Source organism: Dermacentor andersoni, chromosome 7, assembly GCF_023375885.2.
Source record: "Dermacentor andersoni chromosome 7, qqDerAnde1_hic_scaffold, whole genome shotgun sequence".
In the NCBI taxonomy this organism is placed as follows: domain Eukaryota; kingdom Metazoa; phylum Arthropoda; class Arachnida; order Ixodida; family Ixodidae; genus Dermacentor; species Dermacentor andersoni.
The window spans coordinates 169,380,722-169,395,312 of record NC_092820.1 but is presented as its reverse complement, the minus strand read 5'-3'; the positions used below and the strand labels follow the sequence as shown (position 1 = coordinate 169,395,312).

Genomic DNA, 14,591 nt, shown 5'->3' with positions numbered 1-14,591 from the left:
GATAAATTTGACACCCACATTGTAGTTCCGCAGACCACAGAGAGGACGCGTCAAGATGTGAGTGCACTTTTATTCACAATGATCAAAGGTACAGGCTCAACAATGGTATCTGTCAAATTAGGAGATCAAATTAGGAGGTCCCAATATAGTCTTCAACCATGGGACCTCGTTATGTATTCTACGCACAATATTTCTGTATTTGTACCAACAAATAAATTCTGAAATGTACAGACACCGCAAGCAGCCACTCGAACTCTGGATTGAAGATGCCATCTTCAATGATGGCGAGAGTATGTGAACAGGTAGGTTGGTCGGCAAGAGGAAAGAGGAAAGCTCGCCAGTAATGCAGTAAACAGGGGCACTGCACTCTCTTAGGACATCGAGGCCAAGAATTACGTTGTGAGTGGATTGAGCAAGCACTGCAAATTCGGCTTGATACACGTTATCGGAGAAATAAACGTTTGCGGTGCACACTCCAATAGGTCGGAGCAACTCTCCACATGCAGCACGAAATGTATTAGCATTATCCCAGTAAAACATCACTTTACGGCCTAGTCAGGTTTTGAAATCCAGGCTGATAACGGAGACATTTGCTCCTGTGTCCACTATAGCCAATGTAACAACATTGTCGACATTATCCACTAAAACACGAATCTTGTTATGATGCATGGTGACTGGAGGCATAGGGGTGTGGTGTGTCCACTGGTCGCACCGCCTAGTTTTCCGGCGGCGCAGATATGACACAACATTCCGGAGATACCTGCACTGACGTGAAGGCGGCGGGGCCAAGCTGCGCACAGAAGCTGGTGAGTCGCTACGGTACTTTGCCTGGTGGTTCGTCCTGCTATCGGAGTCAGAAGGCCAGTGTGTCCCCTCACTGTGCCAATTGCTCCACCGATAAAAAGTATGCGATCACTCATAGGACGGTGGTGACGTGCGACAGAAATGAGGACAAAATCGGGCAACGTGGCCGCGAATACCGCATTGGAAGCAGATGGGGCGCTTCCAGTGCAGTAGAAGGATAACTGGCATGGCCGTCCCACCTTTGAGAAACTGCAGGTGGTCTGCGTGAGTAACTGTCATGTAATTGATAACAGGAATGCGCGTTCATAGTAGGGTTTGGCACTCTTGAACGAGGCGCAAAATTGTGTGTCTATGGAGGTGGCGGTGATGGACATCTCACTGAAGTCGCAGGAAGAAAAAGCTCTTGAACCCGAGGAGTCAAGAGGGAAACCGCCTCGCGTCGGTCAAGCTCTCCATGCACCACTTACCAAATGATTGACGCGAGGTTAGATGGAGCTCAGACCACGTCAACACTGGCGACGTTACTTACGTTGGCCGAGCGAGCGAAGCAACTTTATCAGGAAGGCCTGCAGAACGATTAGCCTTCTCTTGTAAGGGAGGCATCACCGTGACGCGGCTGTGACGTCTTCCCGAGCTGCCAAATTTCGGTGTGATACACCGAGCTTTTAAGGCTTCAAATGTGTGGCAGTGCTAATGACATCACTTACGGACTCCAGACTGTATTTTCCGATGAGGTGCTGGTACACGTCCTTGGCGATCCCTGAATTTCAGAAAATGACCAAATTTGTCTTATTCTGTCATGCCTTCCTCGGTGTATGTCATGCAGGTTTTGCTGGAAAGAATCATGCTCTTCATGCTTCTTTTTAGCTGCCGGATCTCTGAAGCACTTCTTGATTTCATCAACGAACTTCTCCCACGTCATGTTCTTTTTTGTGGTTTTCAAGCCACACAGATGTGGTTCCCTTGAGGAAAAAGGCAACGTCGTTAAGCTGGGCAATGGCATTCCAGCCACTGAAACGACTTTTGCTTGTTAGTAAAAGCTGAGCCATCCATTCATGTCTTCCGCCCCGGCTTTCTCCACGAAGGTTCATGGCTCGATGTTGGACTGCCATGGGACACTAGAAGACAGTGGCGGGTTGTCGCCATCGGAAGCCATTTCTGGTGGCAGACCAGCAATTTGGCGACTTCGGCAAAGTTGTTGCCTCAAAACATGGCTCGTACCCACGAGGGGAATTGGTCACACTGTTCGAGTTTCACGGATTGCGCCTCTGCGGTCAGTTCATCGTTGTTCCTCGGGGGCGCCATTGTTTTACCCCACACCTCCCACCAAAACTGTTACGATTGGATTGGACAAACTTTAATCAAGGTCCTGCAGGATGCATGTCAGCGTACAGTGGGCGTCTCCCACGGTGGGACCGGCAGGGAGTACCTGGCAGCCGCTGCGCGAGCCTGCTGGACGGCCCATTGCTGGTCTTGTAGTAGCCGGCTTCGTAGGGTCTTCTCCCACTTGTCCGAGGTAGAGTCGGTTGGAGCGGTCCTACACTCCCAGAGCACATGTGCGAGTGTCGCCGTGACCCTGCACGAGGGGCACGCATCGTCGGGGTAGACGTCCGGGTAGATGATGTGTAACATGGCAGGGTTGGGATAGGTATGTGTTTGTAACAAGCGTAGCATTAGCGCCTGTGGCCTGTTTTGTTTGGAGTGCAGGGGCGGAAAGAGACGTTGTCCCAAGTAAAAGTGTTTAGTGATTTCGTTGTGCGTTACTGGGGCGTCCCTGTTCGCCTCCAACGCATCCAGATGCGGTTGCATCCAGATGCATCCAATCGGTAAACGCGTGCGCAGCGTCGTGAGCTGTCTCGTTGAGGTTGGGCAGGTGGGCGGGACCCAGGTGGGCAGGTGGGCGGGATGACGGTATGGTGCTTGAGGGTGCTTGGATCAGCGCCGCGGAAGACGCGTAACGCCTGGTTGGAGACGACTCCTCTCTCGAACGCTTTGATGGCCTGTCTCGAGTCAAAGATGAACTGATGAAAAAGGGAGAAGGCTTGCCACGCCTACACCAAGCCGCTCCAAATTGGTTCGGTTTTTGCCTTATATGGTGGCGCATACCCACTGCAAAGACAAGCGCACTTCGTCCTCTTCTTCTTCCGCTCTCGCTTTAGTTTGACAATATATACACAGTAGACTTCCGTTAATTAGAATCCCGCTAATTCGATTTTTCGGTTAATTCGATGCCGACCGATGCCCGTACTCAAGTTTAGGTCCATGCTATATATGAGTCTAAACTCGTTATTTCGACCCTAAAATTTACATTCGTCGGATAATTCGAACTTGACCAACGACAGACACACGTCATCTCCGGTCGAAAACGCCTATTTTCGGCCTCGCCTGGGAATATTTGCGAGCAGTGACCGTAGCTTACAACGTGCTTGTGGTATTTCAGCAGCGTAGCTTTTTGGGCTTGTTGGTGCATCACTTGAATAGCAACGAATAGCGTCCAGAGCACGAGACAGTAAAATTCAAACACACACGAACAGTGGTGCATTTACCCGATTCAAACAGGCGCCTTTGTTTTTTCTTTCAAGAAAATTATGACGAAAATTGCCTGCGCGGTGCACTTGTACGCAATACCAAAACCGTCTTTGCGGCCGTTTTTATGCTTTACTGCATAACATAGATCTGTTGCGGCAAAGCTGACTTTAGGAAAGCGGCCATCGATGTACGACGGGTAATTAGACTTTACTTGCTAATAGATCGGGTGCGCCTGAGATTTCTACTTTGTTTAGGAGCTTTAATGCCATTCCTACCTTATTGCCCTGGACACGCAGAAAGTTGCCGTGCGTTCGCTTCTAGGGCGTGTTTGAATAGGGAAAATACTGCCAAATGAATCGGTGATGTTATGACGTTTTTTCTGCATCTTGTTTAATTCGATCTGGTGAATAATTCGATTAATTTCGTCGGTACCGCCACAGCCGAGTTAAGAAAAGTCGACTTGGACTTATATATACCTCTACCACATGACCGACTTCCCACACAACTTTTTCTACTCTGACACTGCTCATGCAACACATTAAAAAATAACTTCCTACATAAAACCTTCACATATGTCGGTTCACAGGTATTTGTAAAGCATACGAATATGTTGATGGAATAGCTAACTGTATTTCACAAATTCTCTTTTTTTTTTTTTTTTTTTTTTTAGCCCTTCAGTATGAGCCACCGGGGGTGTGCCTTTTCTTGGCCAACTGGAGGATTGGCCAAGTCCCGCAGTGACACAAGAAGCAAAGAATTCCTAAATGTTGCTTGACAAGTGTCATACTTTTCTGTGCACCACCCGTCATTACCAAATTGTACTCATCGCCATTAGCTGCAAAGCATTTATTAACCGCTTTATTTATGCTTTTCTTGCATAGATTACAACATATGTGTGCTGTACGAATCTGCACGAGTTTTCACAAATTGTTGAATATCGACATTTTTTATTTATAGCAGTCAAGTTTATAGCTCAACATAGCAATAAAAGATACAATTATGTATGTTGCACCCATCAAGACTTTTAACAGGGACAAAATTTACGTATTATATACTGCTCTGAAATATACCACTGTTTTGAAAGTAGGACTTTAGCAAAACCCTTATGAACCTAGTGACAATTTCAGTTAAGCTGCAAGCTCGCATATCAAACTTGTCTGCTTCAGATATTCTAATAAATGCATTGTACAGAACTGCAATGCATTTTTGGTGCAGGGTTAATAGTTTGCCAAATTTTTCTTTCTTTTTTCAAACTTGCCAATTCTTGCCAAGTCTTAAAAAAGCTATGAAGTGGAATTTTAATTCAGGGCACCAAAGTTTTTTATAAGTGCAACAAATTTTATTAAAATCAATTTCGTAGTTCTTTAATGAGAACATCCCTGCATTTCACATACTTGAATAAAGCAATCGAAGTTGGTCTAGAGCTAAAGCCTCCTCTTAAGAGATTGGTACAGCCCATGGTCAATTCTAGTTTTTCTCACTTTTAACGGCACTGCATGAAAGCTTTCGTTAGAAGACTGCAGCCACTTTTATTTTTCGCTCGAAAGACACTAAATTGTAGTGTTTGTTCAGACAACACTTATTTAGACCTTTCACATTGTGTTTGTATATCTATTGAAATTGGTCTTTAGTTCAGAAGAAAACTTCACACCAGAAAACAATACAGTTCTCGAAACTGGATTCATTAAGTACCAAAGTGGAGAAATTTAATGGAATTTATGAAGTTAGACTTGTATGGAATTCCTGCTCACAAATTGGTATGCGGTACAGTTTGGGCGCCACCATCTGTCAGCAAAGAAAAGGAAGACAGTTTTCCAGTCTACATAAAGCTGCTGCACTGACAGCATCGAAAGCTCACACACGCAGGTCTGAGAAACATTGAATTCCCTAGTAGTTTGACTGCAAACAGAGTGTGGAGCTTCTAGCAATGACCACAGATGATAGGCGATCATCTCAGAGTAGTTAAAAGCAGACTCGAGTGCTAATACCACAGACCTGCAGGATAGCAGCAGAGTACTTTTTTTCCCGCTAGCCACACTACTGTTCTCCAACACCACGTTAAATTTTTTAGGAAGCGTTCAGACAGTTGTACCTTTTCTGTGTCTGCCCAAGTCGGGCATTCCAGAACCACACTCACCACGAAGACAAAAATCTACAATTCCTTAACACAGATTCGGAAGACTTTTTATTGTATGAATCAAACGACATAACATCAGCAATCCTGGGGAAAAAAAAAGTGCACCAGTTTTTTAGAGAGCTGCCTTTATTATATTACGCCCTGAAACATGCAGTCCCCTCTTGCCGAGGATTTGTCTCAAAGCACACTTCAGTATTTCAAGCTCGCTTCTTGAAGAAAAAGCATACAATACTATAAGAGGGCATTCTCTATGTAATATCAACAGCAATGTACAACACATTATGTATACTGTCAACACATGCATCACTGAAGGGTTGAATGCAGCCCCTTAAAGTATCACAAAGCAGTGCCTTCTCATTTACATGTTTATGTACAGGGCATAGAACAAGATTTGCTCTATAAATTCAGTTTGTGAACAAAAAACAAAACAGTGAAAGTTCATCGCAAGGATGGACTTCATGCTTAACAACAGCGGACATGGTCGGTATTTTTGTACACGTTAGCTGCGCTGGCGTAAAAATGACTATACGGCTCGCGCATCTATTCGCAAGCTATTGAGATAAGAAAATACAGTAAAAGCTTGTTAATTCAAAGTCTTACAGGCAGAGGCTTATTCCAATTAAGCAGGATTCCCAATTATCAAAAATAGCATGAAAACATTAAAACCAGTCAAAATGTTTACAGAGGTGGCACACCTTTATTGCCTGAAACCCTTTGAGTCAGTGTAGCGACTATGGCCTAGCGCTGTCGAGCTTAAGGTCCCGAGTCCATCCTTACCACGGCAGTTGCATTTCAGTGGGAGCAAAATGCGATAACACTCTTATATATAATTAAATTTAGCTGCATATTAAAGAACCCCCAGTGGCCAAAGTTAATTCTCTCCATTTTCGCTAAATTCTTTGGACTAACGGAAATATCACAAGTGTGGCCTTGCCGTCAGGGCACTTTCTCGGCTTTCCAAGTGTCGTACGGACAGTACAGTCGCTGCAAAGAGTTTCGCCAACTAGGCATTAAACCGCGACTTTATCCACCAACTCCTGACGAAGCGGTGCCGATTACGCCTAGGCGGTGCAGGTGGCAGTAGTAATGCCATTGCGGGATACCCAGCCTTAATATGATCGTACCCGTAGACTACATAGCAGATCAGGTGCGAGGTGCAAGCGAACATGCACGGGATGTACTGACGGCCGCACGTGTGAAGCGGTGTTCGCTTCTGCGGGCAATCAGCCGGCAACTAGCGCAACGGCATGTGGGCTGCCCGAGCTGCTTCTTTCAGTCAGTCTGGACTGTCACGCCATGTCACATGGTGGTCTGAGACATGTTTCTGGCTTTTAAAGCTGCTTCCGGCACATGGAGCCAGCAAAAGCGTGGACTTTGAGGCTGGTTTATGTTACTCAGAAGGACTCGTCACTGGTGCTTGAAGTTGGACATGACACCAAATCTCCAAGATCAGAAGTTTTGTTGCAGCAGCCCAGTTTGTGAATTAACCAGGAAGTGGCAGGCTGGAAGCTGAAATTATCTGATCAAATTTATATTGTTAATTGGGAATCCCGAGTAATTTGTAGAACTTCCACAGTCCCGAAATTTTCAGAGTTAGAATTATCGAGGTTTTACTTAAAAGAACAACATAAAAGAACAAATTAGAAGAAAAGAACATAAATAACAACTAAAACAGCGCCTTTCAGGATGTGCCCAAGTGGACCACGTAAAAAAATGACAGCCATCTTCAACTGGCATATTGCAAACATTGAGCACGATCCTTCAGATTCTTGAACGAGAACTTTTGGTAGGAGTGCTTGCGATGAAATGACACACAGAGCTTGACCCAGAGCAACAAAGCTAGGAGGATAAAAATGAATTGGAGAATGGATGCAAGCGGACAAGTGTCAATATAAAGTCATGCTCCCGCAAAATCATGCCTACTCCCCCTAAACAGGCAAGCAGTTTTGCAAAGTTTCCATTGGCAGACATGGCAAATCTCGATGGGTGTAGCCAAGGGATGTCTAGCACACCACCGCTTCTCAAACGTCCACATAGAAAAAGCCACCCCTTGGCTTCTGGGCTGTGGGCGCTGTTTTGGTCGTGGTTTCCTGGGCAACAGCCGACGAGCTGCCACCTTCGCATGGGGCCAGAGAGTTCAGCACTAGCAAAGCAAGAATGAGAGCGATTAATTAGTGTCAGCAGTAATATGAATGCTAATTGAATTTCTAAGCTTTCTACAACAAAAATCTCATTACAGTATTGGAATGCATTATGTAACCGTACAAACGACAACGGACGAAGAAGGAAACGCAGGACAAGCGCGGATGTTTCCTTCTTCGTCCATTGTCTTTTGCATGGTTACGTAACACATTCCAATATCGACCCCCAACTAGCTCGCCTCTCCCTGTTAAATTGATTGCAGTAGACCGCTATTATACATATATGTATAACACAAATGCTACAAATGCCACAGGTCTGACACATGTTATGCCACAGCGAGACAGTAAAAGCAAAAAGACGTTGCAGCAATGTACAATAATGACAGTGCATAACAGTTTGTGCAGCTCTAGTTTCCCCACTTCAGGATTCTCCCTACTTCCCATTAGAGGGCAAGGGTTCCTTTTTATCTCTCCACGAGCTAAGTGAGCAACACGTATCAGCTATCAGTACCTCACATCTGCGAAAACACACATCCACAGAACTGGCAGAACTTATTTTGACCAATTAGTCGATTAGTTTCAAGCCTTAGAGCATTTGTTTTCAGCAATAAAGGAAAAAAAAGTGGCACTGTGACGAGATAAAACTACAACAGGCTTCACCTTCAAGGCTTTGTTCGATCCTCTTGAGGTTTTTCAGGATGCTTGAAAGTTCTCTTGTCAAGTTGCCATCAGTCGGAGAGTCGCTAGGTCGCCTCTCAACAACCCTTGGAAGAACCTCTTCTAACATAAGCCTTACATCACTGTTTTCTGGATACTTCAGCCTGCATGAGGTCAAAGAATGAAGTGAATATTGAGAAGAGCAGCGATCACAAAATATGTGACAGTAAAATTTTCTACTGCCCTTACCTTTCCTTCTCGATGAGTGTGCGAGCGCTAGTACGCAGCTTCCCCGACAGCTGGTGTATGGCAGAGATTACGAGGCTGTCCAATGCAGTCAGCTCTCTCCTGCCCGGTGTCGTGGACGGAGTCTTCACACCATTTTCTGTAGGTGTCTTGCTCTAAACGAAAAATTAGAATAGGTAAATGAAGTGGTAATGTATTGGCAAGCTACATCACAGCACAACTCGAAACTTAAAGGGGTCCTGAACCAACCCTTGGACATGGTGAAAAAGCCCAGCGCACGGATAGCATACGTCATTGTGAGCATCTCAGCCAATATTTGCAGTCGTGCACGGCGCGTGGAGATCGCAAGTGAAGTGCGAAGTCACCTTTCTCTAAAACGCTCTCCTTTCAACTGTAACCTGTGCCTCACTCTTTTCTGGACACTTTATTTCATCATACAGCCGATTCCTATACGCTGCTACTAATGGTTAATAGATGACATCAATAAAGAAGGGTGTTTGGATCAGTGCACTTCTTCCTACTGTTACTGCATATATTTATTGATGCAGTTTCATGAACAGGTTGAAATTAGCGAAAATCTCCTTTCGAATTTCGATAATTGCACACTTCCGGAAGAAGCTGACTCATGCTCAGCTGCTCGTGGCCGTCTGCAAAGGAATTAAACTTTGCCCACCCTGCTTATCGGTGTCATAGCTTTAAGGTCTCACTAATTTCGACAAGTTTTGAACACTCAACTAGCCTGTAACCATGCGAAACTTAAGGTCACACCACACGTACGCTTGCCAGCGCATGCTCACTCCTGGCCGCTCCTAGCTAGACACCTTGGCAAAGCTTGCTTCATATTGATCTATTGTGCAAAACGTGCAATTTCGATGAGACTACTATCCATTGGTCAAGCTGGTGCTGGACAAAGCTGGTCCACACCACGCAGCATGGCCAGACTGGAGCACATAAGTGCGAGTTTGTACTCCAGCCCTGTCATGCACATAGTTAGTCACTACCAACTGCATGTAGCTGCGTCTGCAGCGTAGATACCATGGCCACCATGCGGTGCCGTAACGACCCTGCTTCACTGATCTCGCTGTGGCTCACTGAGGACAACAGTGTGCTCCGATTGGTATCTGTGGGTGATGTGACTCAAGGTCACAAACAGGTCGCATGCTTCCCAAGTAGCACACCCTCGAGGTGTGTCACCATCATGGTCGAAGCTCATTACATTACGAATCCCTTCAATGCGAGTCCGGAGTGCAGCATTCATCGCTTAGCCAATGTGCACACTGCCAACGTATTTGCACAAGTGAACATGAAGTTTGTTTGATACTCTGAAATTTTGTGATTCCTGTAGAGGTGGGTTCAAAAGGAAATGTGTTACCCATGTCAGTTGGCGCAAGAATAGCCACGCATAGCTATCTACTATACTGAAGCATAGAAAAGGGATGGGACACCATGAACTCAACCGTAAGGTGAGGGATAGCCTCCGAGCTTCGCACGTCGTAAGAGCCAAAATCAAATGTAGTGCCGTCTATGTGAACACCCAAACTCAAATTTTAACTGAGCACCATGATGACATTTAGTAGGCAGAGTGTTTTGGGCACGCCTCGTTCCGCTGTGGCCTTCGCAGTACAAGCCATTCAAGAAGGAGTGGGAGCACCGCAAAGGGGACCAAAAGTGATCTTTCATCACCAATAACTCCGTTTCTACTGAACACATTGAGTCACTTTTTGCTGCAAAGTATTTCTGAAATAGTGTATTTCAACGTCAATTGCATTTCTTTACTTAGACAAAAAGTGGTACAGGATCACTTTAGGGTGAATTCCACTGATCAATCTGCAGCAGTTGGTCGCACCTTTGAGTGAGTGCCAGGATCTTGCAAACCTAAATGCAGGGCAGTTTGTTGTACACCGTCGTGGATTATGCCTAATGCAGCTTTTTTCGGAAACCCTGATTTCCAACGACCGTGTGTTTTACTTGTAAGCTTGCTGTTTCTACACTGGTTTGTGAAGCCTCCTGTGTGCCATGTGCCTCAGAGGCATATGCTCAACCAGCACCTCCTTTAACTAGGTGCCTGCAACGTGAGCCAAAAACTGCCTGCCCTTCCCTCTCTCTTTAACACCTGTCTACTTAGTATGGTTACTGGAGCCACTTCACGAAGGGCGCTTCCAACACACCAGAGGCTGCGTGCTGCGTGCCACTACCGCCGTGCTGCCCATAAAACTAAAACTCGAGCAGACAATGACCGCACGTTTTGATCTATGCGTAAGCAGACCATGCTATTTCCTTGTTCACTCAGCTCACCACTAAGTTCTGCTCAGTAATGTGCCATTGCTGCATGCCACAATGCTCGTCTAGTCAGAGAAAAAGAGACCCGAACGTGTCTTTCCACGAGATACCTTCCGACAGCAGTTTGCGTGACCAGTGGCTATGGCAATTTCGAGTAAGGATTAAGTGCCACTGAGTTACCGGTAATGCTCTGTAGTATGCAGTCAGGACTTCCACACTGTGGACTTCAGAAAAGACTTATGGAGTGGCTGCTGAAACCAGTTGCTGTGCCCAGTGTTTTAACAGCTTTAAATCAACACACGCATCCCTAAACCGGTGCCTACAGTGCCGGCCGTGAGCGCGGAATACCGACCTGGCCTGCTGGCAGCGAGCTGTGCTGACAGGAGTCAAGCGACTCCAGCGGTACGGTTGCAAGTGCCACACCACGGTTCTGGCTCGCAAACGTGGCAGGGTGCCTCCAATGGGAAAGGAAGCGACGTCGCAGGCATATAGTTGGAGGAGGCGCTGGATCAACTGATGTTGACTTTACAGAAAAGTTATAGTATTAGCACTGGTTCATGTCATCTTGTCTGAAACTTCTCGTGTGTGATATGTCTAATCACACAAAAACAAGGCAAAAAGAAGTAAAGGCAAGCACCAAAGTTTGAAAAAACGAAAGCCATCATTCATTGCAGGCATGCTTGATAACGCCACTATACTGTGTGCCACAGCAAACAGAGGCTTTGCAAAGGTGCATTGCATCTGCACCTTGTTGGTGCAGAGGTCAATGTACGTCTAAAGCAGTGATTAAAGGCCAAGTGCAACAAAATATTCCTCTGATTAAACTGGTTACAGATGGGTAGTACTACTAAAGCAAGCCTGGCAAAGCTGCATGGCTGGTAATTGCAGAATTTTCTTATTAGCAGCCTTTAAACAACATCACAAGCAGTGAACATGTGTATGTACATGGTTGTTAGTGGATATGACATAAGGCCCAGCACACCACATCCGAAATTTTTCCATGTAGTGCAGGCAGCTGCAAGCACCAGCTGATCTCGGAGGTCATGCATCACTTCCAGCATGTGGTAACGACAGCGTTTTCTTTTTCTTTCCCAGTTTTGGCATTATGAAAGTTTTGTTAGCTACTTTGCAATGCATCCACTCTGATTTCAAACAGGAAACTTCGCACAGAGGCTGTTCTATATCTGCAGACTAGAGTAGGCTTTTTATGCATTGCAAAATTTGGTTGCAGTTGGCACTTAACAGTGTGTGCCAAAGAGACCCCAAGTTTGCTATTACAGGTCCTTCCAGTAGCACTCTCGTGTGCTACTGAAACAGCTTCCTTTGTGACTAACAGGGCATCAAGGTGATTTTTGTGCTGATACTTCCATCGTCCACAGTGTTCAAACCGGTAATCAAGCCGACAGATTCAGCAATGATTCAATTGGCAAATCAATTTATTGATCGTGAAGGGGTCCGAATTAGTACAGCTTACTTGGAGTTCAATGCAGACCTGAAGCTAGGTTCACAACCATTTAACACAATTAAATTGTGGGGTTTTACATGCCAAAACTACGATCTGATTATGAGGCATGCCATAGTGGGGAATTCTGGAAATTTTGACCACCTGGGGTTCTTTAACGTGCACCTAAATCTAAGCACACGGGTGTCTTCGCATTTCACCCCCATCGAAATGCGGCCGCCGTGGCCGCCGTGGCCGCCGTGGCTGCGATTCGATCGTGCAACCTCATGCTTAGCAGCCCAACACCACAGTCACTAAGCAACCACGGCAGGTGATTATTTAACATAGCCACAGTAGCCAAGAATGAAACAGAACCTCATGCTCTGGAGCACGGCATGCACAATGCCATAGCCACAAAGTCAATGCAGAAGGTGCTAATCAGGCTAATTCAGTTCTTGTCTCTTCACTTTACATGTTAAGCACGAGCAATGCCCACCTCTCCGTCGCCAGACTGCCTCTCTGGCTTGCGTCCACTTCGGACAAAGGTGCTGCCACTGGCTCCTGCACCTCCCTTGAGGAATGTTTCACCACGTGACAGCGAGCTGCCCGTCGTTGGCATACCTCCAGAACGACCTCGTTGTTGCCGATCAGGTGCAGCTGGTGTCAGCGCGAGGTCACGGTGGCCGCCAAAGGATGCCGAGCGTCCAAACTGAACCGGAGACCCCGTCCGGGCATCGTCATCACCGTCCGATATGTAGGACGTGCCAGCCGGCTGCTTCCTCTGGATTCGCGGGGAGTGGTGACGACTTTCTCCGTCGGACACAGAGTGCTGCTGTAAACGATAGGCAGCCGTGGGGTCACTGTCGTTGCGCTGGTGGGCCTGCGTGCAGCATTTCCTTGTCATCAAACATATGCAAGCAGAACTGACCATAGATGCAAAGCCTTGGCCACTCAAAAGAACTCACCAAAGGAAATGAGCTAAGTGCAGTTGACTCACAATTTAAACACCATGGGATACCAGATTTTAGTTGTAATTGCCTGAAGTTTGAGTTAAAAAAAACACTTTCCGATTATGAGGCATGCCATAGTGGGGAATTCTGGAAATTTTCACCACCTGGGGTTCTTTAACGTGCACCTAAATCTAATTACACAGGTGTTTTCGTATTTCACCCCCGTTGAAATGCGGCCACCGTGGCCGGTATTTGTTTCCACGATCTCGTGCTTAGCAGCCCAACACCATAGCCACTAAGTAACCACGGTGGGTATTTCAGTTAACCAAAGCTGAGTAACATATGATAAACAATACTATCGGTTATATAGCAAACAATGTATAAAAGTGACGAACTATTCACCACTCAGCTTTATGTTGCAGAGGATAGAAACAGATCTGCCTTCACTATTCATGCTTTATGAACGTCCTACCAAAGTAGCTGGCCAGCACGTTACAATTCAGGCCAACTTCTCAGATGCAAAGACTGCTTCATGGCTGAGAAGCATCCTGCATATGAGAAAACTTCCACAAAGTACAACTAAAAGGAGTGGGTAACAAAATGAATCCAATTAATCTGCATGTGGGGCCCATCATGTTTCATTATCCATGCCTCATAATTGTCTTTTGCATACATTTGCTTAAATGTAAAAAATGCTGAGCTGGTTACATTGCACTTGTCACATCCCTTCGTTAACTTGTGCCAAGTTTCCTTGGTCAATGAACACATTAAAACTTTATCTATGTGCTCACTACGCTGTCCTTGATCACTCACTTTTCCACGAAGCAGCTCCGCCCGTGTGACGCCGGCGTCCGTGGCTCTGACTCCGCGAGGCAGTCGGAGGCTGAAGCGGCCGCCATCTTGCCTTGAGAGGTTGGGATTGCTGCCATGGTGGGGCGTTTTCCCACGCGAAGGTGCCGCCGTCGCGGGGGGAAGCCCACCCACCTCTGGTAGCCCCAGTCGCGCCCTCCTCAGGGCAAAGGCCCGGTTTAGCTTCATCTGTGGACCGCCTCTGGAGCCCGAGCTGTGGGACGACGGCTCTGTGCTGGTGTCGGACACAACACTGGCAGTCTCCTCAGAGCCACAAACTGTATCACCACTAGCAGCCAAGTCAGCTTCGGAGCCGGTCAGTCCCCATGACTTGCGCTGCGTTGGCGCACTTCGGCGCTGTGTAGAACTGCTGGCCGCTGGCGTCTGCCGTAGAAAGGTCCCGTCCTGAAGATATGAAAACGCAGCACATTATTGTGCAGCGGTGAGACATTGACAGAATAATACAGACACGCAAGGGATGACAACCTCAAATAAAGCTACTAGTATGCATTATGGTTAACCAATTGTGAACACACGTGGCAAAGGGAGAAAAGCAC

At 46.4% G+C, this 14,591-nt stretch overlaps 1 protein-coding gene across 6 annotated transcripts in view; it reads right to left on the bottom strand.

Annotated features, from left to right (window-relative positions):
• Positions 1–5,499: 5,499 nt before the first annotated feature.
• LOC126533023 (uncharacterized) overlaps positions 5,500–14,591 on the bottom strand; it is a 46,346-nt gene continuing 37,254 nt past the window's right edge. For all 6 annotated transcript variants that reach the window (XM_072289402.1, XM_050180209.2, XM_055071705.2 and 3 more), the window contains 5 exons: positions 13,999–14,439; positions 12,732–13,115; positions 8,518–8,669; positions 8,272–8,432; positions 5,500–7,613 (listed from right to left, as the gene is read on the bottom strand). In XM_072289402.1, the coding sequence (XP_072145503.1) occupies positions 7,492–7,613; positions 8,272–8,432; positions 8,518–8,669; positions 12,732–13,115; positions 13,999–14,439 (1,260 nt within the window). In that variant the 3' untranslated portion in view covers positions 5,500–7,491. The remainder of the gene's footprint in view (positions 7,614–8,271; positions 8,433–8,517; positions 8,670–12,731; positions 13,116–13,998; positions 14,440–14,591) is intronic.